At 47.7% G+C, this 25,644-nt stretch overlaps 1 protein-coding gene across 1 annotated transcript in view; it reads left to right on the top strand.

Annotated features, from left to right (window-relative positions):
- Window positions 1–25,644, top strand: part of LOC119433592 (tyrosine-protein kinase transmembrane receptor Ror2-like) — a gene marked incomplete at its 5' end in the record, with an annotated part of 134,482 nt that overhangs the window by 59,273 nt on the left and 49,565 nt on the right. Inside the window, one exon of the mRNA XM_037700846.2 lies at window positions 21,628–21,756. Within this exon, the coding sequence (XP_037556774.2) occupies window positions 21,628–21,756 (129 nt within the window). The remainder of the gene's footprint in view (window positions 1–21,627; window positions 21,757–25,644) is intronic.

Below are 25,644 nucleotides of genomic sequence, written 5' to 3'. Positions count from 1 at the left end.
TCTCTCTCTCTCTCTCTCTCTTCTTACTGCGGATTACAAAGCTCATGACTAGGGTGAGGGAGGGGGAGAAAGAAGCGAGTTTCTCTCAGTTTTTTTTTTTTTTTTTAACGTGCTTAGGCAGACCTCTCTGTGCCTTTCTGTAATTAAAGTATTCTCTCTTGATGCGCTCACTGACATTAGAGGACTGCAATACAGAGGTCGCGACTCCACTCATTTGCGAGGGTGGGATAGTTGTTTTGGAGCTCTTCGGGGCGCAGTATCTGTTATTGAAGGACAACTCTTGCAATTTTTTGAGGTCGACGGATCTCGACAAAATTTATACTAAGCGCTCTCTTTGGCGCTCTGATCATCTGCGCCAAACGGTACGGCCGCAAAGGTAGTTGGTGCCACTTAAAGCGAATCTTGTAGATTGTCATGCATGATCCAGGCTCGTGCACGCGAAATGTATGGTTGTTTTACTGACCACACTTCGCTTGCTGACGTCAGCGCCTACTGGCATACGATGGTTATCGAGGTACCAAGTAGTCAATTTGTTCACGCGCTCGTCGTTGCAAAATATTCTTTGCACTGTAGGTATACAGTATCAAAACATAAAAGACACATACATTTTCGTGAAATAGCGCATAATGCTTAAAGGCTCTTTTGATTTGTTCATATTTCTTACCGTTGAACTTGATTGCCGATTTCGGGCTCGCGAGCCCCGTGATGCTGTGCCAACGTTGGTAGCATTTTGTGGACCAGTGAGCTGGCTATTTCAACAGATCCTATGCGTAAAGCCTCGTTGCGAAGGCACCACCTTTATATGTTCGCACAAGGACAGCGGTAACGCTACGATTAAAATATCACAGGAAGGTACCGAGCTGGAGGGACATCCGTGCGCGCCCTTTGACATTTTGACCGCGCAACCATGCCGACGCATTGCTATCGCTGATGTTCGGCTCAGTCCCTTATTCCATCTATTCGTGTTTCTTTTCGGCAAAACCTTTTTCTTTTTTTCTTCAAAACCGAAGATTCCTTCTCTCTGTCGACCCAACCTCACTCCCCGTACATTTTCGATTATGCTCTGTGACCCGGTCTTGATACTGCATCGCACTTCGACGTATACTTCAGCGACCTGTCTGTGTTTTTTGTTCATTTCAGAAATTGGCAGCCCTTTGAGTTGCTTAAGTCTTGTTTTCTTTTGCCATGTGTATTTCTTTACGGAGAAGAGGGGAAAAAATCAACAACAAATGGAATGCGGAAAGCTCAGCAAGAGGGTGGCGCGAATTAACGAGCGCAAGCGTTTTCATAATTTTCTGCATTGCAGTGAAGCGTTGAAGCTTTCTTATTTTAACAGCGGAGCTACTTAAGCCGGCCTTTAGTCCGTTAGTCGTCCACAAAAAATGTGGGCCGATCCTGGCGGTAGTGCAGAAAGGGGCCAAGCGCAATGGCACGTGCCCCTGTGAAATAGCGAAGCTGAGCCTGGCTAAGTCGAGCTAAGCATGGTTGGTACTACTTAAGCTTAGGCAGTCATCGATAGCCAATCAATAGCTAATCGATAATTGATCAATAAATTGCGCGAAATTCTGGGGGTGACTTGGTAGTGCTTAGCTGGTAATACGTGGCTGGTAATACGTCGCCGACGCCTTGCAATAGCCAATCGGTAGCCACTCAATAGCTAATCGATCAATAATCAATAAATCCCGGAAAATGCTGGGGATGACTTGGTAGTGCGTAGCCTATAGCCCAAAAGCCAGGACTAGCTAGGTGCCCATTAGCATTGCGCCTCCAGTGCAAGCTACGATAATTTTTATAAAGGATTTATTTTTATTTTTATAAATCGTAGACAGGGCGCGCCTCGTTCCTCCGTACGGGGTGTACTTGCTCGTGGAAAGCGCATTGAAACACGTTAACGCAAACGAAGAACACAGACGCACACAGAGCGCCCTGTGTGCGTGCGACCACCGGAACGCCGGTCGCTGCCGTTCCGGCATGCCTTTTTGGTGCCTGTAGAACGCATGTGAGCGCGCGCTTTGTTAGACCTACCAAATATGCCTGCACATTTTAGCGCTGCTTTGAGCGATTGGAGCGGCCACCTGAGTGGAGCGGCCACCTCCCGCAATGCGCGCACTGTTACCCGCGCGCATGCCATAGCTCTTTGTACACGTGGCGCCATGCTTCTCTGCACTACTCCGAACCATCACGTGGTCTGCTATGACCGATGAACGCGTGGCGGGCATCTTCCTGATAAGCGTGCCCCGACCGATGGGCGTCGGCCTGGAGGAAGTTGCAACCGTGCTCGCTAGGGGCAAATCGCTACAAGATGTTTTTGAGGGGGGCCTGTTAAGCGAAGAGTAAAAAGCTTCTCCCTCGGCCAAAGCATCCAATGCTTAACGTCCCTGAAAAATAAAATTATTGTGTTTTTAGGTTTACCGTATAGACTCGTGTAAAGGCCGCACCCGTGTAAGGGCCGCACCCGTGTAAGGGCCGCTTCCCCAACTCGGCAGGCCAAAATTTGGTTAAAAAAAAGAGATTTCCAACGCAGAAGCAATCGCGTTCGATGCCCCGATTATACGCATGCGCATCGGCGAATTTTCGCGCGGCGTACTTTCGCGTGCCGCTACTATAGATGGCGAGAGCTGCGCGTTGACCTCTGATACAATGGTACATCCGGGGATCCGGGCTGTGCATAAGTCAAGTTGAGCAACATTTGAGCGCCTTCTTGAGCAAGAGGTTCGGTACGGTGTAAGGACCGCACCTCGTCAAAATTGGGAAAGAAAAGTGCGGCCCTTACACGAGTCTATACGATATTATACAGCATCTTCTATTTCTATTTTTGAATTTTTAGTTAATCATCGAAGCGTTTATTCCTGTAATAAATCAGTGTTTATCTGCGTGTCAGCGCTTGTCTCAGGAGAACTGGCGCTCGCGAACCCTTTAGGAAGCCCGGCATCTCTGTCAGGCTTAACGCAAGGTTCTATTAACATTAGTCAGTTTTTGAGCAGCGTTTGTCTTCTTAGGTACTTAAATGCAAGCACCTTTGCGAGACGTTACGGGGCGTGTCCGTGTAAGAGTTTTTGTTGAACGTACGGGAACGCAAATGTGTCGTTAGAAAGTTCACTGGGACGTGAAATTAATTATTATTATTATTATTATTATTATTATTATTATTATTATTATTATTATTATTATTATTATTATTATTATTATTATTATTATTATTATTGGTGAAATAATTGGTTAAAGAGACCCTTACTCGGAGGCGACGCAGTACACACTTAGGTTGATTCGCTGCGACTGAGGCCGTTTTCGTGTACATACGGTATGCACGACTTTGCTTGACAGCAAGAAACAAACTTTGCGCTGAAAAGTTTTCAGCTAGGTGCGCCTTGCGCACTCTTGTTCAAATACGAGTCTCAACGGAGCAAGCCGGCGTATCTGGGTGTATCTAACGAACGCATCCAACTACCCGGGTATACAATGACGACAGATCAACGCCAAAACCGAAAAGAAAAGAAAGGAAAGAAGAAAAGAAAAACAGCGTGAAGCCTGCAGTTCTTGTCTCACTGCAAGCAACGAGGAACAAGTATCGAGCAGTAAGAAACTGCTCCCTCACCCCCCCCCCCCTCCCCCCCCTCCGCAGAAGGTAAAGAAAGAACGAAGTTGTACAACAGATTAAAAAACCATTGACAAACTCTTTTTGTCTTATCATTTTCGCTACGTCACGTCAGCACGGCTGTATAGCACGTCTGTGGTCTGTTGGGTGTCAAGAAAAGAACTGCGAATCTCCTGCAAGTCAACGAAAACGCCGGTTGTAATAAGACTTTCTTTTCGTCTCCTAGAGGCTTCGCTAGTGCGTGGCTCTTTGGTTTCCCGATTCCGGTCAGGTCGGGGAAAAAAAAACCGCGATCTCTACGTCCTGCTGCAGTTCTTATCGCGAAAGAATGAAGTCAAAAGACAAAGACACGAAACTAGTCGCCAGATACGGCGCCAAGCGTATATAGTGCGTGAGGGTTCAGTACATACTGCGGGCGTGCTGTGCAACGACAACGGCGGTCGCGGCAGCGGAGCCGGCGCCGTCTATCAGCGCGTAGAGCGCGGCGCCTTATCGGGAGAGTCCCACGCACGCACACACAAACACACACAAACACATGTACACTCAAACACACGCGCGCACACACACGCACGCACACACACAGGCGCGCGCGCACACGCACGCACGCACACATGCCTGTACACCAGGGCTTTTCCGTGTCGCCGTGTCCCGTTCGTTTGTCTTTGCCGTCTACGCGGTCGTTCGCTGTGCGGGCGCCGATCGGGGGGTTTTCTTCGATTCCGCGGGGTCGAACCGCGGGCTCCCGCTCGGCCGTCTACGCGCCCGCTGCGCCGTATGCACTCTTTCTGGGTTTCTGTCTTTATTCGCCTGTTTTATTTAGTACTTCATTTTTTTTTCTTTAGTTCGTCGTTTCTTTTCTCCCAAGCGAAGCGGCCGGGAACGCAAACTGCAGGGGCGACCCCGAATTGATTAGCTCGAGGCGTTGGCGAACTTAGTTTGAGCAGTGAGCTCGCTCTTCCCATTGGAAACCCGAAACCTGCCCGTTTGCGGTGTAATGAGAAGAAGGGAGAGGAGGAGGATGACGTTGTGGTCTCGGTAGCGGTGTTAAGAAATAGGAAAACTGCACGCCACATTACATGGTTTGAGAAGTGGGAAGGCCAGGGACGTTGGAAGAGAGAGAGAGTGTTTGTGTTTGTCTGTGTGCGTGTGTTTGCGTGGCAGTAGTAGCTGAAGTGCGAATGGTGAGAGACAACAGAAGGCGAGAGAAAAGTTGGGGATGATATGACGCGTGAGGCGGGAGCCGGTGACGTGTGATGAGGAGGGGTTGTGTTCCGTAGCGAGCGCATCTCAAATATGGCGCCGCGCTGACCTCGCTGTTTGTTCGCTGCCGCTTCGGCTGGAAAAGCGAGCGGCGCGATGCTGCGGGCGCGGCTCGTTCGTTTGCTCGGACGTTAGCGGCGGTCAGGAGCCAATGCAATGCGCGCCCCGCGGGCATCACCACGTGACCTGACCAACACGCTATGTTTGAGTCGATGGAGATCGAGCTGCCCGCTCCCCGCCTACAACTGTACTTGAAGCGTAAAGAGACCGACTATTGGTAGCTGCCTTTGTCCTTTTCTTTTTCTTTTTTTTTTCTTTTTACAGCAATCGCTGTTATGGGCTCCCTCTCCTAGTCCTCTTGACGTCCGCCGGTGTCCCGCCACTGCAATCCCAGAATGCATTGTCAGAATTTTGTGAATAAGAAAAATCGCTAAATCCTAGCGAAAATAAGAAAGATTACTAAATCCTAGCGAGATTGAAATTCAGGATTCCCAGTTTGCGAAACGAAGATTCTTCCTCGCTGCCACTGCAGTTTCTTTTTTCCATCAAACTTAATGTGAGCAACGTAGTGCCATAGTTACTTACGTTGCCTTTATACACACACATATACGCACAGCAACGCACGCTATGCTGAACATTTCGATGAAACTTTCTAAAATCTGGCAAACAAACACAAGTGCGTAGAAGCGCTGATGCCGCAGCAAAGAAGTCTGCACCTGAAATGTAATTTGCCTGGCCTCTATAGGGTTCGTTAACACGATTTGTTGATGCCATGCTCGGCTGCTTATATCATAAACCAGAGCCGAGTGAATAAACGATGCCGGTGCCAAGGGCCCTTACTAAAACTTTGCATATCAGAGCAGGGGTAAAGAAAAGTAAATTTAGAAATAACAAGAAATCTGTAAATAATTGTGAGATAAAATTATTTAACAATAAATTATTGATAGCTTTAACATTTTAACAAGGCAATTGTTTTCTCTGGTTGAATCCCAGCGGAGACATCTCAAGGGAGACAATGGCTGGCGAAGTTAGTCATGACCCAAGAGTTCTAAATGGTACTTTTAAAAGTCCTATAAAGATCGGCGGCAGAAGAAAAATAAAATACACCATAGATTCGGGTGCTACATCACAAAATAATATATAGACGAAAAAGCCAGACCAGGCTTGTATAAGTAAAAACTTAACGGCGGTATACGGCATCTCACTTTTGTAAACGTAGACTAGCACTAGAATAATCACTGGCTTACATTTTCTTCTTTTCGAACGGAGATTGCTTCCGCGCACATGCGAATGTTTGCTCCAACCGATAATGCACGAAGCAAAACAAGAGTTGCTGCGCATAATATTTCGCCAGCTTTCGTGTTACTGCTTCGCATTATGGGTGAAACTGCGACTATTTCATTTTATTTAATGGGAATGGAAAAATGCCTTTAAAGTGCAACATGGGGTTCGTTTTGTCTTCCGAGTTTCAATTCTCCTGCTGCATTTTTCAACAGTGCGGAAACATATTAACCGCAATGGCAGAGCAATTCATGCACTGTAGATCTTGAGCACTTATTTCTCGTAAGTAGTGGTAGGCACAAATTTTCTATGCAAACGATTTTGCTTTCAATTCTTGCTGGCTTGAATTCTGCAATTACAACACACTAGCCCAAATGAGTAACAAAAAAATTCAGAGCCCTTCCACTACTGTGAAGATGGAAGCCAGCGAAGCTATGACTGTGGTGGGTCTGCTATAGTGAATATTGCTATAGTGAATTTATATATTATCATTATTGGCTATATTGAGCGTCTTCTGCATGTTCTTCAAAGAGCAAGGACACTGGTGTATTGTTTTCGCCCGGCGCGATGGACAAGTAGTGCGTTTGCTGCGCCAAGTCCGCCCCATCATCCTACACTAGCGTATGAGCCACAGCGTTCATAGCCGCGGCTTCGTCAGGATCCTGACATCAGTATCCTGGAAGATGTGGTTAAACGAACGTCCGTCCCATAGCGAGTCTGAAGGGCAACCGCTGATAACGGCGCTTGCGCGATCTCTACGTCACAAGACAAAGGGGGCACAACGATTGGCGGGACGTGCCGCCGCGCAGTATCGCGACACTTGTGAACGAGGCATCGGCCTTGGCGAGGACTATAACAATGGGCCATCATCATCCGTTTTGACACCTGTGCATGTGGGTTTCGCGCCAGTCGTGTGTTCACAACTGGCGGGAAACCGCCACGCAGATGAAGCCAATGCCGACGATGATAGTTTTTTTTTTTTTTTTTTCTACACGTGGACACAACCCTGGGGAATCTAGGCCTTGAGAGCTTCGCTGTAAAAGAAGAGTTAAGTAGTGCTAATTAAGAACCGTAATGGCCATTACAGCGCAAATTGTACTGTCCATAGCTGCTATGAAGCGTGATCTGCAAAAATTATCAATTTGTCTCGAATATATCACACAGTTCAACATGCCAATACCAGCAGCCGTGGGAATATAATCACCTACCCGGGTCGTACATTCAAAAGTTACAGTATATGGAGAAGCAAGCGCTCTCTACCGCACTTACCGGCGGAACAGTCACACTCTGAGAGCAAAAGGTACAAGTACGCAAACTTGGGCGAGCTGCCAACGGTTTGATTTCCATGATGCTCCCAGGGCGCACATGCTTCAGGAAATACGGGATCGGCACATAAGGCATGAGCAGTTCGAACTTCAGCGCTCTTTCAATCTCTTCCTGTTTCTTATTTCCTGAAGCCCTGAAGGCTAACACTATCGAAAAGAACTGAAAGTATTATGAGCAACGAAAACAGCAAACGTCATCGCAAAAAAAAGCTGCTACTGCAATACTTCGTTTCCTGCGGCTGACGGAACTGCGACTTAAGCTACGACTGTATTACGTGTCGCCTCTCATATTTGTTCACAGCTTAAGTTCTTCTACACATCTCTTTCCATTCGCTTCTCCTCCCTTTGTGGTTAAATTCTCTATTTTCTTGTCTCGCTCCTCTCCTACTAAAGCTGTAGAAATGCCTACGTTGGAAACACGACCGAAGGTGTACGCGCCTTGTGACCTGTGTAACGCATGTAAAGCTAACGTAAGAGGGTTAAGGTGTACCCTTAATAACATGTACCCTTGTAAAAGCTCGACTGTTGTTATTACGAAGCAGCGGTACATCCTTGTTTAATAGTATATTTCTCCTTGGAACACCGCAGTGCGTACGCCACCAGACTCTGTATTCTAACGCGTGCATTTCACGTCGTGTGTTCCTGAAAATCCGCGTCCCTTTCCGCTCGGAATCCCTCGAAAGCCGTTCAGTGCCCCATTTCAAGCTCTCGCGCCTTCTTCCTGTATACGGGCTCTTTCTAGACAGAGCCTCTTCCTCCAGGGAAAACACGCAGCCTCGAATAGAGAGATATGTAGTGGTTCGGGCGGCGCTCTCTCAGAGCCAAAGCGAGAGAACACTCGCACGAACGGGAAACCCGGCGCGCTGAAATCGCCTTTGAGAGGTACTAACCACGCCCCTTCCATCGAACGTATAGTAGAGCGAAGTGCACCGCTTCCATGCAGTGAGAGCTGCAGGAGAGGGCGGCGGAAGGCTTTGTTCTCCATCTCGCCGACGCGGACATTCGAAGCTGCCGCCTTCGCCGCGAGCAGTTTTTACGGGTCCTCGGAGGGACCGAGAACGCTGCGAAAAGAGCTTGCCGGTTCGCTTCGGAGGGTCCGCGCGCCCTATGTATAGCTCTATACCAGTTTCCTTAACGCGTCCATCTCGCTTCCATTGCTGGCGTCTCTTCGCCGACGCCGCATCGGGCTTATATCGAATCTCGTTCCCTCTTTAATCCTCCGGCGACTCCGCGCGCACGAAATAAGCGAGTTTTCGGCGGCTCAGGGCCATTTTCAACCTCTCTCTCTCTTCCTCTCGCCTTCCTTGCTCCCGTTGCCTCTACTTAAAAGCCGGAATAGAAGGGCTTTGCATGCCCGCCGACGTCTAGAGGGGACTCCCGTAGAAAGCATCCTTAAGCTCGTGTATGGAGTGCGTCACGTTCTCTTGTCTGTCTAGCTCTTCAGCCGTCGCCGCCGGCTGCGTAAGATGCTTTTATCGCGGCTTTGTTTTGATCCCGGCCTTCGCCTTCGAGCGGGCTTTTAAGCGATAGACACTACGCCCACTCCCCGGGCCTCCGGTGTCTTCATCGATGTCTCATCCCTTACGCTTTTTTCGAGGCCTAAGTGGTTTCGGCTCGCCGACATGTCGAGCGCGCCGTGTTCTCTCTCGTCTCTCGCTGCGTGATTGTTTTAGGCTTTTTCGCTCCGTCCATATATACAGACGTTTTTTAGGAGATCGAGCTTTATTGGTGAGAAGCGCTTTGCTCTTTTTTTGTGCGCTTGCGTTGAGCTTTTCGCCAAAACTCGCGAATAGAAGGAACCTAGCGTGGCCTGGGCGCAGTGCGTGCAATATGGCGCCCAGCTCTCTACTATATACTCGTACCCGAATACCGCACAGGGACATAGTTACATTTCAAGTCGTTTCTTATTACATAATGGTATGCTACGAACGTGAACAAACGTTGTTGTTGTTGTTGTTGTTGTTGTTGTTGTTGTTGTTGTTGTTGTTGTTGTTGTTGTTGTTGTTGTTGTTGTTGTTGTTGTTGTTGTTGTTGTTGTTGTTGTTGTTGTTGTTGTTGTTGTTGTTGTTGTTGTTGTTGTTGTTGTTGTTGTTGTTTGATACCCCGGTTAGATGCTGAAGGCAGCGTCTTCATGTGAGTGGAAAGAGTGATCATCTCTTCGTGATTCCTGGCCGTGAAAACTGTTTTTATTGTCCTAAAAGGTTGCCATATGTTAATGCTGCCTCGTGGATTTTACAACGAAGCTGTCAACGGCTAGGCCATGGCGTCCGCGCGGAAGAACTATCATCATCAGCAATGGCTAGAGCGTCGTCGTCGTTTTCCTTAGATGGCTTGTTGGCGCGCGCTCGTGCCACTGCTCAAGCGTTCGTCGTCTTCTTGCAAAGTTGGATCCGTTGCCGCTCTTCATTCCAGTGTAGAATTTCACTTTTCTTCTGTCGTCGTAATGGGGAGGCCGCGTTTACGGGGGTATAAGCCATTGCTTAAGGAGGTATGAACCATTCATTGTCTTACGTGACGGACAGATTTAATAACACAGGTGATGCGCGAATTTGTGTGCGTACCTATCGCCACGATGACCACCGATCAGGACAATATGTTCGTATCTTTTTTTTTTTTCAAAATTCTGTGTCACCTCTGTGTCGTGCGCTAAACAGCTTCGCTGGTCATCCACCTTTACAGAATGGAATAGCTCATGAATTTTTGTGCCAACTCGCGGTTTTCGAAAGGCACTTCAAGGGTGCTTTCCGTCGGCTGTGACGACAAAACCGTCTAAACCCAATCACTGTGAACTTTCACGAGAGCTAACGACGATCTTAAACCCACTTTCACACAGTTGCGCATGCAATTGACTTTGTATCCAGGATGAATATTTTGCAGAATTTGGGGAGGCTGTCGTGTATAGCGTGCGTGGTTGTCTTTTGGTCTGACCCAGATCGCTAGTAGTTGTAGGCAGCGACAACTCTAGTAACGCAGAATGTGGCGGTTACATGAATGGTCTGCTCTAGTGCATGATTTGAATCATCATGAATTGTCTTCTCTAGTCGAATGCTGAGGCCACGTTTCTAACGGTCTCGTTCGGAAAACAAGAGTTGTTAAAAGCTAACATCGATTAATTTTTGCTTGCTGTCGATAGTTTAATCCCTTGCTAGTGTATAGGACTGGTCTCTGATTACCTCAGGACAAGCTTTCGATATTTCTGAACATCGTTTTTATGTTTCCGACAACCTTGATTCTCGTCTCCGCATGACGTTACTGGCGTTTGATCGGCCTGCTGCGTAATCGATAGGATCCGATTTGCACGCTGCTGTCATCATCGGCGCTCAGCTTGGGGCTCGTTCACCGTACACTGCATCGGGAAAGCATTCCTTCCTCTTACCGAATGCAGTTGCCCGACGTGCTTGCGTTGCGATCGCTTGTGTAGCGAAGTCAATGGCAGAAGCGCGCTTCTCCACATCAATACTCTTATTGTGAAAGAGCCAACTTTACTAAGGCTTTTTCGGCACCAACGTACACGCACGTGTACGACTTTCGAGGCGTGTCGCAACATTTTGTAAAGGAAACTCACCGGATGTCACCGGACTTTGTGTCCGGTCCTGCACTGGTACTTCAGCAGATAGATTGTGTGGTGGCACTCATTACAGTGAGGGGGGGGTGTCATAATAGCCTGTGCACTATTTTGACTGGCACCCTCACAGCTCTATTGAGGAGGCACTTTTGTATTCCATCATACGTGCTGTGCACAGAGTTTTGCTTGTCAGTGGATGGCTAGAATGCGAGGGGGGGGGGGGGGGGGGGGGGCGTTTCACTGGGGCGCACAGTAACAACGCATCATTATTCGTAGGTGTATACGGTCGCTAAGGCGGCATCTACAATGCCTCAATCTGTCGCGAATATTTGCTCCGGAATTTTTGTTCTCAGGCAGCCAGCTCGGGCCTCAAATAGCAAAGCACTGCCCTTTGTGTTACAGCGCAGATTTTTTTTCCTCCTGATTTCTATCGTGCCGTATTTGTTAATCTCCGTGATCTAGTTTTATATCATTCTGTGCAATCAGCGTGACCTGGTGGCGCACCGGAAAGCTTCTCGTTCGTCGGCAGACTATAAGGTAAGAGGTTTGAGACTGCCTCGGCCACTGGCGCGCCGCTCACACGCTCGCCAAATACTTCCGTTTCTTCGGCGAACGTCCCTGCCGTCCGCTGACACCGTCTCTTCATATCTCCGCGCATCCCCTGCTCACGTAGCTGCAACTCGCGAAAGCCGAGCGTCTCATCCGGCCCTCTCCGGGAGCCGCGGATGAGACCTGTCTTCCTCAGCGTCTAGACAGCTGTCACCTGCAGCTGTCCTGCCGCAAGCCTTATCCTGCACGCTGGAACGCACCAACAAAAGAAAAAAAAGCATCAGCAAAGAGGCAAGCAAGCGTCGCCGAAGGCCTGTCCTCCTGACAGTGTTCGCGTGTGTGTATATGACCGCGTTCATCCGCCTCCCGTGTTCCACGTGGAATGTCTGTCTATATATCTGTACGCGACCTCGATTTACCGGGGTTTTCCTGAGTGTGCCTTCGAATTTTAGTTTCTTTCGGATTTCGTTTTACTTATATGTGTAGCAATGCCACGCGCGCAGGCCGCGTGATCGCTTTGCTTTTCTATCGTTTATGACAAATCGCAGCTTGCTGCAACTTGGAGAAGTAAGAAACGAAAGGAAGAACGCCTCCCACTGATGCACAAGCGCGCGCACGCCTGCGGTTGCCACATATACTATATACGTCAAGCTCCTCTTCGAACCCATCTTGCGAGGAACAATGGTCGGAGCTCGGCAGTGAAGCCCCCCCTCCCCGCTCAAACACAGTGGCGATGGTCCGGCGCGCCTTGCGTCTTCCCAATGAAAGGGGAGCCGGTATTCGCCTCCCCCCCCCCCTCCCACACTCAGTTGTGGCCCTGATGGCGCGCCCGGAACAAAGCCTTCGCCCTGGCCTTTGTGTACGTGTATGTGCGCGTCCGGGGAGCTCAAATCTGTCGCCGCGGACTCGCCAGGACCGGCAGAGTCTTGCGAAGCTTTGTTGCGGGACCGCTGCACAACTTGAGAGAAAAAAAAACAACAAAACTGGCTGAGGTTTAACTCTTGCAAACCTAGTTATCGTGGTTTGTGCGGCTTGGTTTTTGCAAAGACTATGCACACAGTGTTTCATTAATGCACGCTTCCGCGCTTGGTAATTGCTTCTCTACAACGTGCTAATCAGGCGGCCTCCCTTTGCTCCGGTGTTTTAGCTGCCAACTTTGCCTTTGCTTGAGATTTCGCAGCCTGCCGTCTAGCTATATCTACTGGATGATTGGATTCAGCTTGTCGCTCGCGCAGAAGCGCACGCGCAGACGGCCCAGCCGGCGCACCATCCATGGCGATACTGAGCGACCAAGCGCCGGCGAAGTAGCCGTTAAACCCTCGTCTAGTCACGTGGTACCGCAGCAGCGAGGCCCCGAGAGAGCCCAGCTGCGACGCCGCTCCGCAGCGAATCACGTGGCGTGACGTCACACCTGCCACACTTGCGCTCCGCTGGCTCAAGGTCATTGTGACTCGATGACTTTGTGGGACATGGCGTAGTAGAGCTTTCTCTCTAAAATAGTGAAGCCCTGTGTAGGGCTGACCAGTGTGCATACAGCGTTAGTTCAGGTAAACCAAGTTATAGGAGGACTGATCTTCGTTTTAGAAGTTCTATAAACTTTACCATCCGCATCTCACGCATAAGAAGATGACACCTAGCGCGTACGGACGTTGGAAAACGTTTACACGGCATTGTCGTGTAAACGCCAGGTCCGGACCTGGCGTCATCGACGTTACCGTGACGTGAGGACTTTGCTCACTTCGTGTAGCGATAAGTATAGATTTCATTAGGCGCTGTTTGTTTTCACTGCGCTCACATGTGGCAGCCGCGGCAATAGCTGGTGTTCGAATCCACGTCCAAGCGATGGTTCACTCTCGATAACAGAAACAGATCTCGAAGGCAATGCCGGTTACGTGCGCCGGAAGCTATTCGAAAGCTGGAAACACGTCAGATACACCATGTTTTAGCCATCACTTATTGCAGGAACGGTGCTAACCATTATGTCATGACGTCATCACGCATCCAGCTCCTGGTTACCAAAACCGAGACTGGTTAGTGCAAAGCAGTGATTTAGTAAATTATCCAGGGCGCTTTCGCGCTTGTTGGTATTTTTTAAAGGCTGGGACCTTTACAAGAATCTCATGGACAACACGCCTTTACGCAACACGCATAGTGCGAAGCGCTCATAAAACAATGGCGATACGGATGATTCCTCGGTATTTCGAATAGCTCATCGTAGCTATAGCGGAAGTAGTAGTATCGCTTAAAATGTGGCTGTCTCTTTAAAATTTTCCGTTTGCCGCGACACGCATGAAGAATTATTAATTGACGGCTTCCGAAAACTTATTTTCTGCATATGAATGGACACCAACGAAATGCAACCGGAAGCATTCAGCGAGCTCAGGCAAAGCACCGCCTAGCCTACCGCACGCAGTAAATTGATTTAAAGCAACTATAGGGCTACAAAGGACGCCGCAGTAGACGTCTGCGGAATAATTTTTGCCACTTGTAGTTCCCAGTAGTGGGCGGTGGCTGCGTATGGGGCGCGGCTGAGCGCGACCGCGCGGGCCCCATCTTGAAAGCGATCTGCAATGACCACAGAGTCTAGGTGCGCCGACGACTCACAGCTTCATGTACGCTGTGTTCTCGCCGCTTAGTTGAAGCGAGAGGCAGCACGAAGGTCACTTCGGTCGCTGCTGCAGCCGCGCTTCCTCACGCCAGCGTTTTGACAGCGAGTGTCCGCGGTCATCAAGTGAGATGTGTTTATGTTTGCCTATGCGCGCGTGACACTGTGCTTGTTAATTTAGTTAGTAAGCGCATATTTACCAGTTTACACGACCGATTAAACTACTATCCTTACTTCGGATAGATGTCTAAGAATTTGCTGTCGCAATCGATGCTTTGCCTTTCGGGCCGCCGCGTCCTATAATCGATCCGGCGACCTCGTGCTGAGCAGCAGAACGCCAGAGCCACTTTGCCATCACGACGGGTACGCGCACGGAAGAAAGGATGACTAAGACAGAAAAGAAGAGCAAAAAGAAAAAGGTGTGGGAAAGTGACTACCGCACCACAAAAAAAAATAATAAACTCGAAATTCCAGCTCCCGGTATCATATTTTCTTCTTTTCACGGTGTTTTCTTATTTGTTTCTACTTTCTTCAAGATGTATCCAGTGAAGCGCGTTTTAAAATTTGAACATCGCGCACGGTCGCACTCTGAAATGATTTTCCAACGCCTCGACCGCTACGATCTGCTGCCGATAAATGCGAGATCGCAGAATCAGAAAGAACCTATGGGAAAAACCCCGAGAAGATCGGTCACGCCTTAGAGCCGCGCAGCCTAACACCGGAGAATCATTAGTGCACCACCGCCCTGTTCCGGAACACTGCCGCACTAACGTTCGCGCTAGATTTGGGTCACGGCCCGAAGAAAATTAACGGTTTGGACCCCTAGTTCCCGGCAAAGACGTTTATCTCCCGCACATTTATTTTGTTGATTACTTTTTTTTTCGTGATAAGCGTACATGGCTTGTAAAAAAAAAATGGGAAGTGTGCGGAGGTGTTCGCAATAGAATGAAACCTTTAATAAAGTTAAGCTTTCTTTGCTCTCTTTCCAGCGGTTTGGCGTGTGTGCCTCGCCGGATATATTTGCAATTTAACGAGAAGTTTAATAGACTGGTAGCAGAATATATCGAGGTAACAGATTCAGATCGCTCCTCAAGTATGACGTGACAAGAAACGTGGGAACTACAAAGCTCCTGAATGCCTACAAACAAACTGACACGAACATGCTACAGAAGGTCCATATTACACACACACACAATATATAAAATGAAAATGTTATACAAAATTTTCATGGGTACTTTACTGCTGGTCGCTATGCACAATAATTCAATATATGTGGGTTCAATATATCCGGGTTCGACTGTTCTGGCCGGCGCACAATATATAAACCCTGTTTGCTGACCGCCAAAGCAGTGCGAGAAAAAGAAGTTCATGTGCATCATGAAAAAGAAGTTCCTGCATGAAACATGTACGCATAATGTCGGCTCTTATGCATCCCTAAAGCACGCAGGCCTTTCAGTGCAATAGCGCAATATGTTCAGCGGCTTCTTTGATGTGCCTCATTTTCTACTAATTAGCAGCTTATTAGTTACCGCTGGGTGTGTGCCTGTTCTTGGTTGATCCGCCCGAACGGGAGGAGCAGAAGAAGAAAGGAAAGGAGGAAGAAAAGCTAGGGACGTCAACCTGGCGCACGCCTCCGGTTTGCTACCCTACGCCGGGCGGAGGGGGGTTAAGGGGTCGGGTATGTGTCATTGTGATAGAAGGGGTAGAGGTACCTTAAATGAATCTACATGTGTGTGCCAATGCCACAGAAGGAACATATAAGTCCTGACGGTTGCGGTACATAAGCATTGCATGAGATTACACGTTGCATAGAATTAATGTAGGCAAATCTTTACGCATGGTCGTTATTTCCATAACTTTATTTAACCGCATTTAGCATGCGCATCAGATCTGCATAATTCTTGCAATCTGCTGCGAAATTTTAAAAGGTGACGTTCCAGTTTGTAATTAAAGGGAAATCGTTTTTGTACATGGGGCAAAAAATCTTTTGATTTTTGATCTGTTCTGATTTGATCTGTCGTGATTGCGACCCCGTGGGACCGGTCGTCGTTGGAGAGGTTCGTCACGGCGGCCCGATTCCCTTGGGTGGACTGAAGTGGCCGGCCTTCCAATCTGGGACGACGAACAGGCCACGCCCTGGGGCCACGGCCACCCCAGATTTATACACTTGTACGCCTGTGCACTGCTGTCGCAGGAGGTTTACACCTGGGACGAACGAACGTGCGTCGCTTTTGGCGCTTCGACACTTGATATTCGCTGCGCTCATTGAACGGAACTGTGAAAAATACGCTGGCCAACGTTCACCCTCGAAGTGTGAAAAGCGCCGTCATAGCGTGCCAAAACCTTCGTGACTGGCACTCTTAATGAACGCAGGCAAACAAGATCCTGTGTCTTGCTTCTACAAATGATCGCCTTCGAAGGCGCCGCGATGTCACACCAACCTTCGCACTCGAATTTCATCAACCAAGGAACTGATAGTCTCATACAGGGCCTTTCAATCCCTCATACCCTTCCTCGCGAAAAGTAGCATGTAGGGAACTATATGCAGACGGTGCCAGAGAGAGACACAGACTTTACGCTTTATTACGGATGTGACTTCGACCTAATTTGATAAAGGAGGGGATGGGTAAGTGTAGTTAAATGCGATAGATTAGTCCAGTTTCAATGGCGAAGGCCACCAGCGACTACGGCACAGCCTTGCACAGGGCCGAGTCGCCAGCAGGGCGAATCCAGTACTCATAACTGGTGATGGTAACAGCAGTGGTCGCATTGGATATGTATCTATGGCGTTGTCTGGCTGGTGCGTCGACGGGCCAGCCTCAGTCGAAGTGGTATGCTGTTGGTCTGAGGGCGTCATGGTCCACGCTGGCAGAAATGTCTGCGTTTCAATAAAGCGCGTTCATTTATTCTCTGGAACAATGCCCCGTCCTCCATTACTACCAGAAGCATTTTCCAAGTTCTGGAATGCCAGAAACTCTTCTGGAATGCCAGAACATTTGTTTGTGGTCATCTTCGTTGCTGGAAAGCATTCGGTAGACGATCAGCCGCAGGGCCAGCATCTCCAGGTTATCGTTTTAATTTGTATCTCTCTATGTCTTTAATGAGTGAGGTGCTCTATTGGCCATAACTTCAGCGTCGTCTCTATCCATTTCATTTCCATAATAATCCGCCTTGGTCGTTTCACTTGAAAGGCGCGCGTGAAATAACGACAAAACAAGAATACAATAAACTATGACGAGGGAGAGGGAGTCGTGGACTCGATACAAAAGGAATGAAACTCTATACAGAGTTAAGCCGCCACCCGAACCGGAATGCAATATCTTCATTGCCGCCGCCGTGCGCAGAAAATTAATACCGAGGCCAGTGGGGAGGTTTCAAGCTATATTATTATTTCTTAGGCTTACACGGGCTTCATTATTGCAGGCTGAGAGAGAGAGAGAGAGAGAAAGAAAGAAAAGGTATAGCGCGTTGTACGAGAAACGACATTCCAGAAATAAATTTCTGTAATTGCGAGAGTTCCGAACGAGCGGAATGAACGAGCAAAGGCAGATTTGACTGAGGAAAATAGAGATAAAAACCATGCACTCAAGGAATGAAATAGCAGTTGAATATGAGAAACGCAGATACAAAAATGGAACTTTGGCTTCGTTTTTGTCTCCGGGCTATGGCTATTGCTACAGGCCGTTCTGGTGGGTTTTCACCATTCTTTTCTTCTCGTTCTGATCTCTACTGCAATAGCACGGCGTTCTCTTTCGTCACTGTATTCTCTCAACACGAGTTATTTCTCGATTGGTTCGGGGCTATACCCAAAGCTCCGTATACGCGTAATCCCGTTTACGATTGGTCTGCTGTATCCTTTTTTTTTTTTTTTTGTTTGCTTCCTCTTGTTCTGGTCTGGAATTCCTCTTGTCCTTACTGCCAAACCTAGACCGAAATTGAAACAATGATGCCCCCCATCGGGTTCTTTATTTTGTCTTGTCTTGGCTGTTTGAGAAACATTGGCTACATGTCTCGTGCGTGGGAGGGGGAAGTAGGGAGCGAGGGGCTTTGTGAACGCGTGCGAAACTTTCAGCGTCCTTTGTCACTTTTTTTTTCTTTCTTTCTTTCCTTTTTTCTTCACTGGCATTGTCATACAGCTCAACATTTTTCTCCGCTCTTTGTTTCCCGTGCCCATTGTCTTACGTATGTTTCGTTTTGCAGACTGCGCGGAAACGAACTATTTCTGATTCAAATTAGAATAACAGCTCTCGTATTGCCTTTACACTGCGTCTAGAGCTTCTACCGCACCCTTCTTTTATATATGTATATCTATATATATACTTCTGCGATTCGTTTAGCCAGAAGATATACACGGCCGCCTCTTTGTCCATACTGGTTTTTAAGTGAGTGCTTTGTATAACACGGTTTGCGTTTCGAAACAGTAGTTCTATTTGCTCAAGAGCACAAAAGGTCATTTTCTTGCTTTTCTGGATCTGCGTAAGTTCATGCGTCGACATTTTCTTTGCTTCTTAGTTTTTTTTTTTCGTTTTGTTCTTCTCTCTCACTTTATCTTGAAAATTTGAAAGGCGCTCCGTGCCTACGCAAGCAAGCTTGCCCGCAGAGCGCTTTTCGTAATACGCCCTGCGTTTCGAAATTCGCTGGAGTGAAACACCACCCCCACCTACGCTTTTATCCGCGTGTCGCGACCCGACCTTTCTTTTCTCTCTGTGTATTTTTTTTCTTTTGCGGGCTCGTCGCAATGCAAATTTGCTTTCGTGTTTTAAAAGCTGTGGATTGAGACTTAAGTGAGGCTTTGTCGCCCAAGTAGAGTCCATTCGCCGAAGCGTCAAGGGCACGTGGACGCTTGACCGCTGATGGTGGACGGCTCGCAGAATTAAATATCTTCTGCGATCATCCGGATGTATTTCGGAATAATATTTAATAAGTGAATAAGTGAAGCCTCCGCACTGAGTGTCTTGTCCTTTCCTTGCCGTTGTCTTGCTTTTTTTTTTTTTTGCTTTTTTTTTTTGACGTGTTGAATTCGGTCCTGCCAATACGTAACTCAGCCTGTCGCGAAGTGACCATGGGGCAAGCATTGGAACTGGTTTAATCGGACGCAGTGGATGGACACCGGAAAAGCGTGTAATAATAGTATGTGGCTCGTACTCATTACCTCAAAGCCGTGGTATACCTTGCGCAGTGTTTCTGTTCTCATATGTACTCAAGTCCGTTCGTCCGCCACGGTGGCCCCATGGCTATGACGTGATGCTGCTGAACACCAGGTCTCCGGTTTGTGCGTGGGTATAGTAGCAAGGGCCCCGGTTGGTTGCACTTAATCTTGCGTCCTCCGCTACCACGTCCCCCGTTCCCCAAGTGTCGCTTCTGTTCATTTCTGTCCTGTTCGTGTGTTTTTCTTCGCTGTTGTTCTGTTAGAACTACGTACGTATTTCAACTTCGCGTCCGTAGGAAGCTTGATCAACCAATCAAAAATATAAAAATATCATCCAACGCTGGCAGCGACACCTACACCTTGTCGACTCATCACGCTATTCGGGGCCTGGATTCTGTAACGTTGCATATCATATTCCATGTTTGCTCTTCTTCCTATTCGTCACGCCGCGTGGCCGAACCTATTTATAAAGGCGTCCATTGACGAAAGTGTGGAAAGAATGGAAACTGAAGTTGATCGTTTGAAAAATACGGCTTCAGGGATGTCTATGAAAACGCGTACGCCTGCTTCGTTTTGCGCCAACTGTTCACATTTGTTGTTCCATCTCGACCATTCCTCCTTTATCTTCTCCATCCTAGGCTCCTCAGTTAGCCGCACGCTTGTTAATAGCATAGGTGAACAATTGCGAGTCGCGAATAAACGTGTAGCTTTAACAGCGAGGTCGAGGAGGTCGTGTAACGAAGTGTGAATGGCAGAGACAAGTTGTCCCATTTGCGAGGGCGTCGGCGGCGCTCGCGACCGTCGCTTCGATCGCGCTTGCACGGTTGCAGAGAAGGGCCTTGGCCATAGATGTGAACCCTGTGTACCCCTCCGCCACACCTCCGCTCGACTTCTTCCTCACCTCTCTCTCTCTCTCTCTCTCTCTCTCTCTCTTTCTTCTTTCTTTTTTGTCGGCGGCGCATTAGTGATTCGACAGCGCGACAGTAATGAAGCGACAACAAATCTCCTCGGTCCTGTAAGCAGGCTCGTCTGGGCGGCGTCGTGGAGTGCCCCTTCGTCTAGCTTTTTTTTATTATTTGTATTTATAGCTTTAGCGGGCATCACCAAAGGCCCAAACTTAAAATAAAACGTCCAGGAAAGCGTGCCGAATGTCTGAGAAAAAGAAAAAAAAAAGAACACAGCTCGGTGTGAAGAAACCTCGCGGTGAACTTGCCTGAATGCCTGGCGTCGGCGAAAACGTTACGAAGCGCCCATTTGAGCGAGGAACGGAGATTGCTTAGGTCGGCGGGGCTTGCCAAACGTGGGGTGTATCCGACGTGCCCTATGTTGTAATCGCCCGGCGAAAGTAGTTTGCGATGTCACCGCACTGCAAACGGGCCTTTGTTTCCCAAGGGGCGGAATTCGGGAGCAACCCTTTTTATCTAGCTCAGATTTGGGTTTGTCTAGCTTATTTCCAACTGTTGCGGCTGTCACATCAGGTGTTAGTGTACTAAGCGATTAGTATACACTTCGTCGAAAATGGAACGTCAGGTTAACGAAAAAGCAAGACGAAATAGAACGACAACTAGAATGTAATCATTGTTTAAGATGATTTCGCTAAGCGACAGAGCACCAACAAAAACCTAGTCGGTTGCGGCAAAGAATAAGCTCTGATACCGCGCGCAGTCACAAACCCAGAAGCGGATCTTCTTCTTCGCTACAATTAGCATTATTTCTCACACAATAGCAAAGTCACCTGTGGGACTTGACTGCCAAACTCCGCTGCACTGTCTGGTCCTTAGGGACTGGGTTAAACAACACCGCTAAGGTTCAGTGCTAACTTGATGTACCAAGCTAAAGGGCCGAGCAACCAAGGGTTTAGGTGGGGAGCAAGCCAGAGTGCTAAGAAATTGAGGTTTACTGTAAGGTAAAGTCAAAATGCAGTACACCTCTTCGTGCGGTGCTGTTTCTTCATATGTATATGTCATCATCATCCCATTCCCATTCGCATGTCCATCGCAGGACGAAGGCCTCTCCCTGCGATTTCCAGTTAGCCCTGTGTTGCGCTAGCTGATTCCAATTTCTACCTGCACGTTTCTTAATTTTATCACCTGACATACTGGCAGTGTAATCATGCTGACAGCGAAATCAAAGCGATTGTCTGACGGTCTTTAACAAATACGCCAATGACACCTTCCGCTTGACCTTAGCGACGGCGGGAAAGGGTCAATCGCTCATCTTCACTGATATGCACTTATGCAGTTGACCGTGTTTGACTAAATTCTGACTGATCCCTCTTGTTTTGTTGTTGTTTTTCAGTGCCGGCCAGGCTTGAAGGACCCTCCTCGGACTACGCTCAACGCCTCAGCGGGCACTACACTGGTTTTACGATGCGACGCCGAGGGCGACCCACTCCCTGTGATAACCTGGTGGAAAGACGGACAGAGGGTGAGTTCTCGGTTTCAGTAGAACCAAGGTTGTTCTTATAACTTTATTTTGCAATGTTAAGCCTAGAACAAGGCATATGGTAATCAAGGTGGCACGTGATTGTCTTTCTCGTTGCCTTTATGTCTCGTGCATAACCTTAAAGCGCTTCGCATCGCAACAGTCATGGGGCAACTGACCCGCCATGTGGCTGCTTATGGTGTTGCGCTGCTAAGCACGAGGTCGCAGGATCGAATCCCGGCCGCGGCGGCCGCATTTCGATGAGGCGCAAAATGCAGGACCCCGCATGTATCTTGCTTTGAGTGCGCGCTAAAGAACCCCAGGTGGTCGAAATTAGTGGACAGTCCCCACTACGGTGTGCCTCATAACCAAAGCGTAGTTTCGGCACGTAACGCCCCAGAATATGCTTAATTTATAAACAATTAATGGGGTAACTAGCTTGACAGAAACCTCGCTCGTCTTGCTAATTCGCCTCGGCTTCGCATGTGTCTCGGCTAAGAGGCAGTTTAACTGGTTGTGTTCGGTTGGTCGCGTTCTTCTCTTGGGTTCGCTTGACTTCTTGATCGGTTCGCTGCCGCTGCAGCGAAATTGGCTGACGCAACCCTATACCCCAGCACAAGTGTAATTCTCGGCTTTTGCTCCTTGTTGGCTTCTGGTTGGCTCAGCTTTACCCCGCATAACTTCATCCCTGCGCGTACCCAACTCGTGCCATGTCCACACACTGTTGCCTTACCTTCGTTCTTCCTTTCGTTTCATACAATTATACAATGTCATTCTTTCGTCGCTTAGGATGCACGAATCAGTGCTTTCTTCTCTTTTACGACGTACACGTGCACGTCCCTTACCAACCCGTCTCCTTCTTGTCGTTACTGCGCTTTCCAAATATACTTTCCCGCACTTTAAGTCGGTGCGGGGTGAAGCTTGATTTACAGGGTTGTACGTGTTTCGGATATGATTTTTTTTTTTTTCATGCATTTCATTTATATAGCTCCAGAGCTTTAAGCCATTACGGAGGGAAGCCACCAAATACATAATACAACACAGTAAATATGAACGCAGAAGTGAACATAACGAAGCAGCGTTGTCCCAGAGACGAGACAGTGACTTCCACGTTACTTGATTGACAAAACATATCGCGGTATTTTTCCTAACTTAGTTGCTACAACCGTTTCCCAGTATGCACCGACACGCACGCACTGAAGCGTTGATCGGTCAGTTAGGTAATCCTCGCATCCTTCAGTCTCATTTCTCGCTTCCCCAATGCAAGGTAACCAACTGGCGTCGTCCTAATCAAACTGCCTGCCTTTTTCTTATTACTTCGTTATCCCTCTCTTTTCAACCGCTTTGTTCTAATGGTGCTCCGTCTTTGTACCCACACCTCCTTCTTTTTTTCTCGTAACTTTAGCCGGTAAAACTATTAACGCAGGCAGGACAATATTGTGGACGAGAATTACTACCGGAGATACTGGCGTAGTATCACCGTTGACAGAGCAGTCGTGTCGGCCCTACCGAGGCACAGGAGCAGGATAAAAATGAATGTTTTTAACAATGTCACGTGAGCTTTAGATGATCTGTGGTTCGCGGTGTAGCTGCCATAATTAATGAGACATCGATGGATCCAGAAGTATATTGAATTGTTGCGAAGTGCTATTTCACGACCCCGCGGGAGCCGAAGTCCTTTGTTGTATAACGACAGGTCCCCCCCCCCCCCCCCCCCCCCGAAGAGTCCTTCGCGGGTTCGTGTCATTTTCCTCCTATGCAGCTCCCAAAAGTTGTTCAGATACTTATTCTCTGCCCTCATTCGTTTATAAACTCAACGACATAAGTCTCGCGTGTAGTTCATTTTTTGCCATGTTCCATACATTCAATTGACTCCCCAAAACAACAAGGACTAACCCCGCTCGCTAGTACGTGATGAGTCTGCTGTGCTGTTTTCCTGCCAACTGTGTGATTATTGGGACCGTCTGCCTGTTTGGTTAGGCGGTAAGAAACTTTACGTTTAAGTAAGGCCGTCGCACTAACGCGCGTTAATACTTCGTTGTGTGCCCCTAGGATTATTCGCAATTTTCTGTACTTTTCTTGCCGTAAGCTCTCGCCCACTTCTAATTAAAGCTCGTTTGGTTTGTTGAGTTTTGCGTGTTTTGTGTTATGTGCACGTCACTTGTCGTCTCTGAGACACTGTGCCCCCTGGAGGCGGTGTTTCGTTAGTTAGGGGATAACCGAGCTAACACGCAAACCGATCATGTTTGAGAACGTTGTCGTCCTAATTAAATTAATAATTGGTGGTTGTTCGTTGGTAGTTCGAAAGTATTATCACATAACCATGACGATAGTACATATTTTTCGTTTATCTCAGGGAAATAGCTCCTCACAGCCCGCATGCGTGATTAATAAAAATAAATGTCAGGAAAACCGATCAGTTTGTCGTGCCTCGTCTGGATTAACTCAACGAGCGTACTTAAATTTAGGCGTTTGCAAAAACTGGAGCGCCCAGGAGGTAATATCAAAGCGCTCTTTTCTTTGTCTGTCCGTCTGTCAGTGTTTTTCTTTTTTGGGTACTCATGTTTCATTTTACTCGTACCACTACGTTGGTGCTGCCGCATTTTCACGGCTACACGTATTTGCTGTTGCCCAGACGAGCTTGGAAAAACCTTCTGCTTGCTTTAGTGTGCCTTCTCTTATTATTATTCGCATCAAAGAAGGAACAGGCTGACAACCGCCACCGGAAATGGCACAGTATCTGCCTTCACTTCAGGAAGGAGGAGATAAAAACAGAAATGGAACGTATGAAGAAAGCAACGAAAGATCAAAGAAAGAATAAGGCGACAGATCAGAAAGGCTGAAATAGAACAACGACAAAAAATAGAACATGACAATAGGAAGCATCAAAAACAAGCGAACTACACATTAACCGCACATGTTTTCTTTTCGACGCATGACTATCATTCCTAAAGGTCGCATAACTCGTAAGTGGTAGTTTTTGAGATCGTTCCACCCCCAAAATCTACCCCATGATATTCCTTTCTTGACGGTCATACGTGGCTAGTAGTCATGCAAAACTATCGATAATACCGTCGATACTATCGATAGTTTAGTCGTTATCGAACTTTTGATAGTATCATTGATACTATCAGTATCAATACTATATCGAGAGTACTAGTATTAGTACTATTGATACTACATCAAAAATACGAGCAATACTACTCTCGATAGAACACTATCGGTATCTATCGAGCGCAGTGTTGATAATACTAGCGATAGTGCACTGTCGATAACGTAAAATGACATGACGTACTGCGCGTGAACACTGCAGCATAACCTTCGCGACGTTTCTCTGTTGCCAGCTGCATGGACTAAACGTTACTAATGGTCCGATATCGCGCAATTTCTCCTAATATCACTAGCCAAGAATCGCTAAACTGTATGCAGATAACACTGTCAATTCCAAATAATCGTAATGCTGTAGATAGTACTATTAGCGATAAACTTTTTTTATAAAATCACTATTATTTTTTAAACGATCAATACTGTCGATAGCCAATTTACCGATAGCTTTGCATCGCTAGAACCTGTAGTCTTGCAACACCGTCGAATATTTTCCCCGCTTTTCTTCACGTATGAGCGAAGCCCAAGGGTGCTTCCGTTAAGGCCGCGTTATTATAGAGAGGCAAAATATTCAGGCAATGTAAAAAAAGAAAGAAAGAATATAGCCAATAACAAAAGCTATCTCTAACAGCGTTCCGCAGTGTACTTAGCGAGCTTGACAGAAGCGGTAAATTTCGGGGAACAGGAGCGTGGAAGCGGCTGTGCAGCAGGGCGTAGCCTATTTCGCGCGTGTACAACATAGCGAGAGATTGCATGGCCGGAGCTATGCTATGGCGTGTTATAAAA

This window comes from Dermacentor silvarum, chromosome 11 (assembly GCF_013339745.2).
Source record: "Dermacentor silvarum isolate Dsil-2018 chromosome 11, BIME_Dsil_1.4, whole genome shotgun sequence".
NCBI lineage: Eukaryota > Metazoa > Arthropoda > Arachnida > Ixodida > Ixodidae > Dermacentor > Dermacentor silvarum.
Note: the sequence above shows the minus strand (reverse complement) of the source record. Positions and strands in the feature narration are given on the sequence as shown.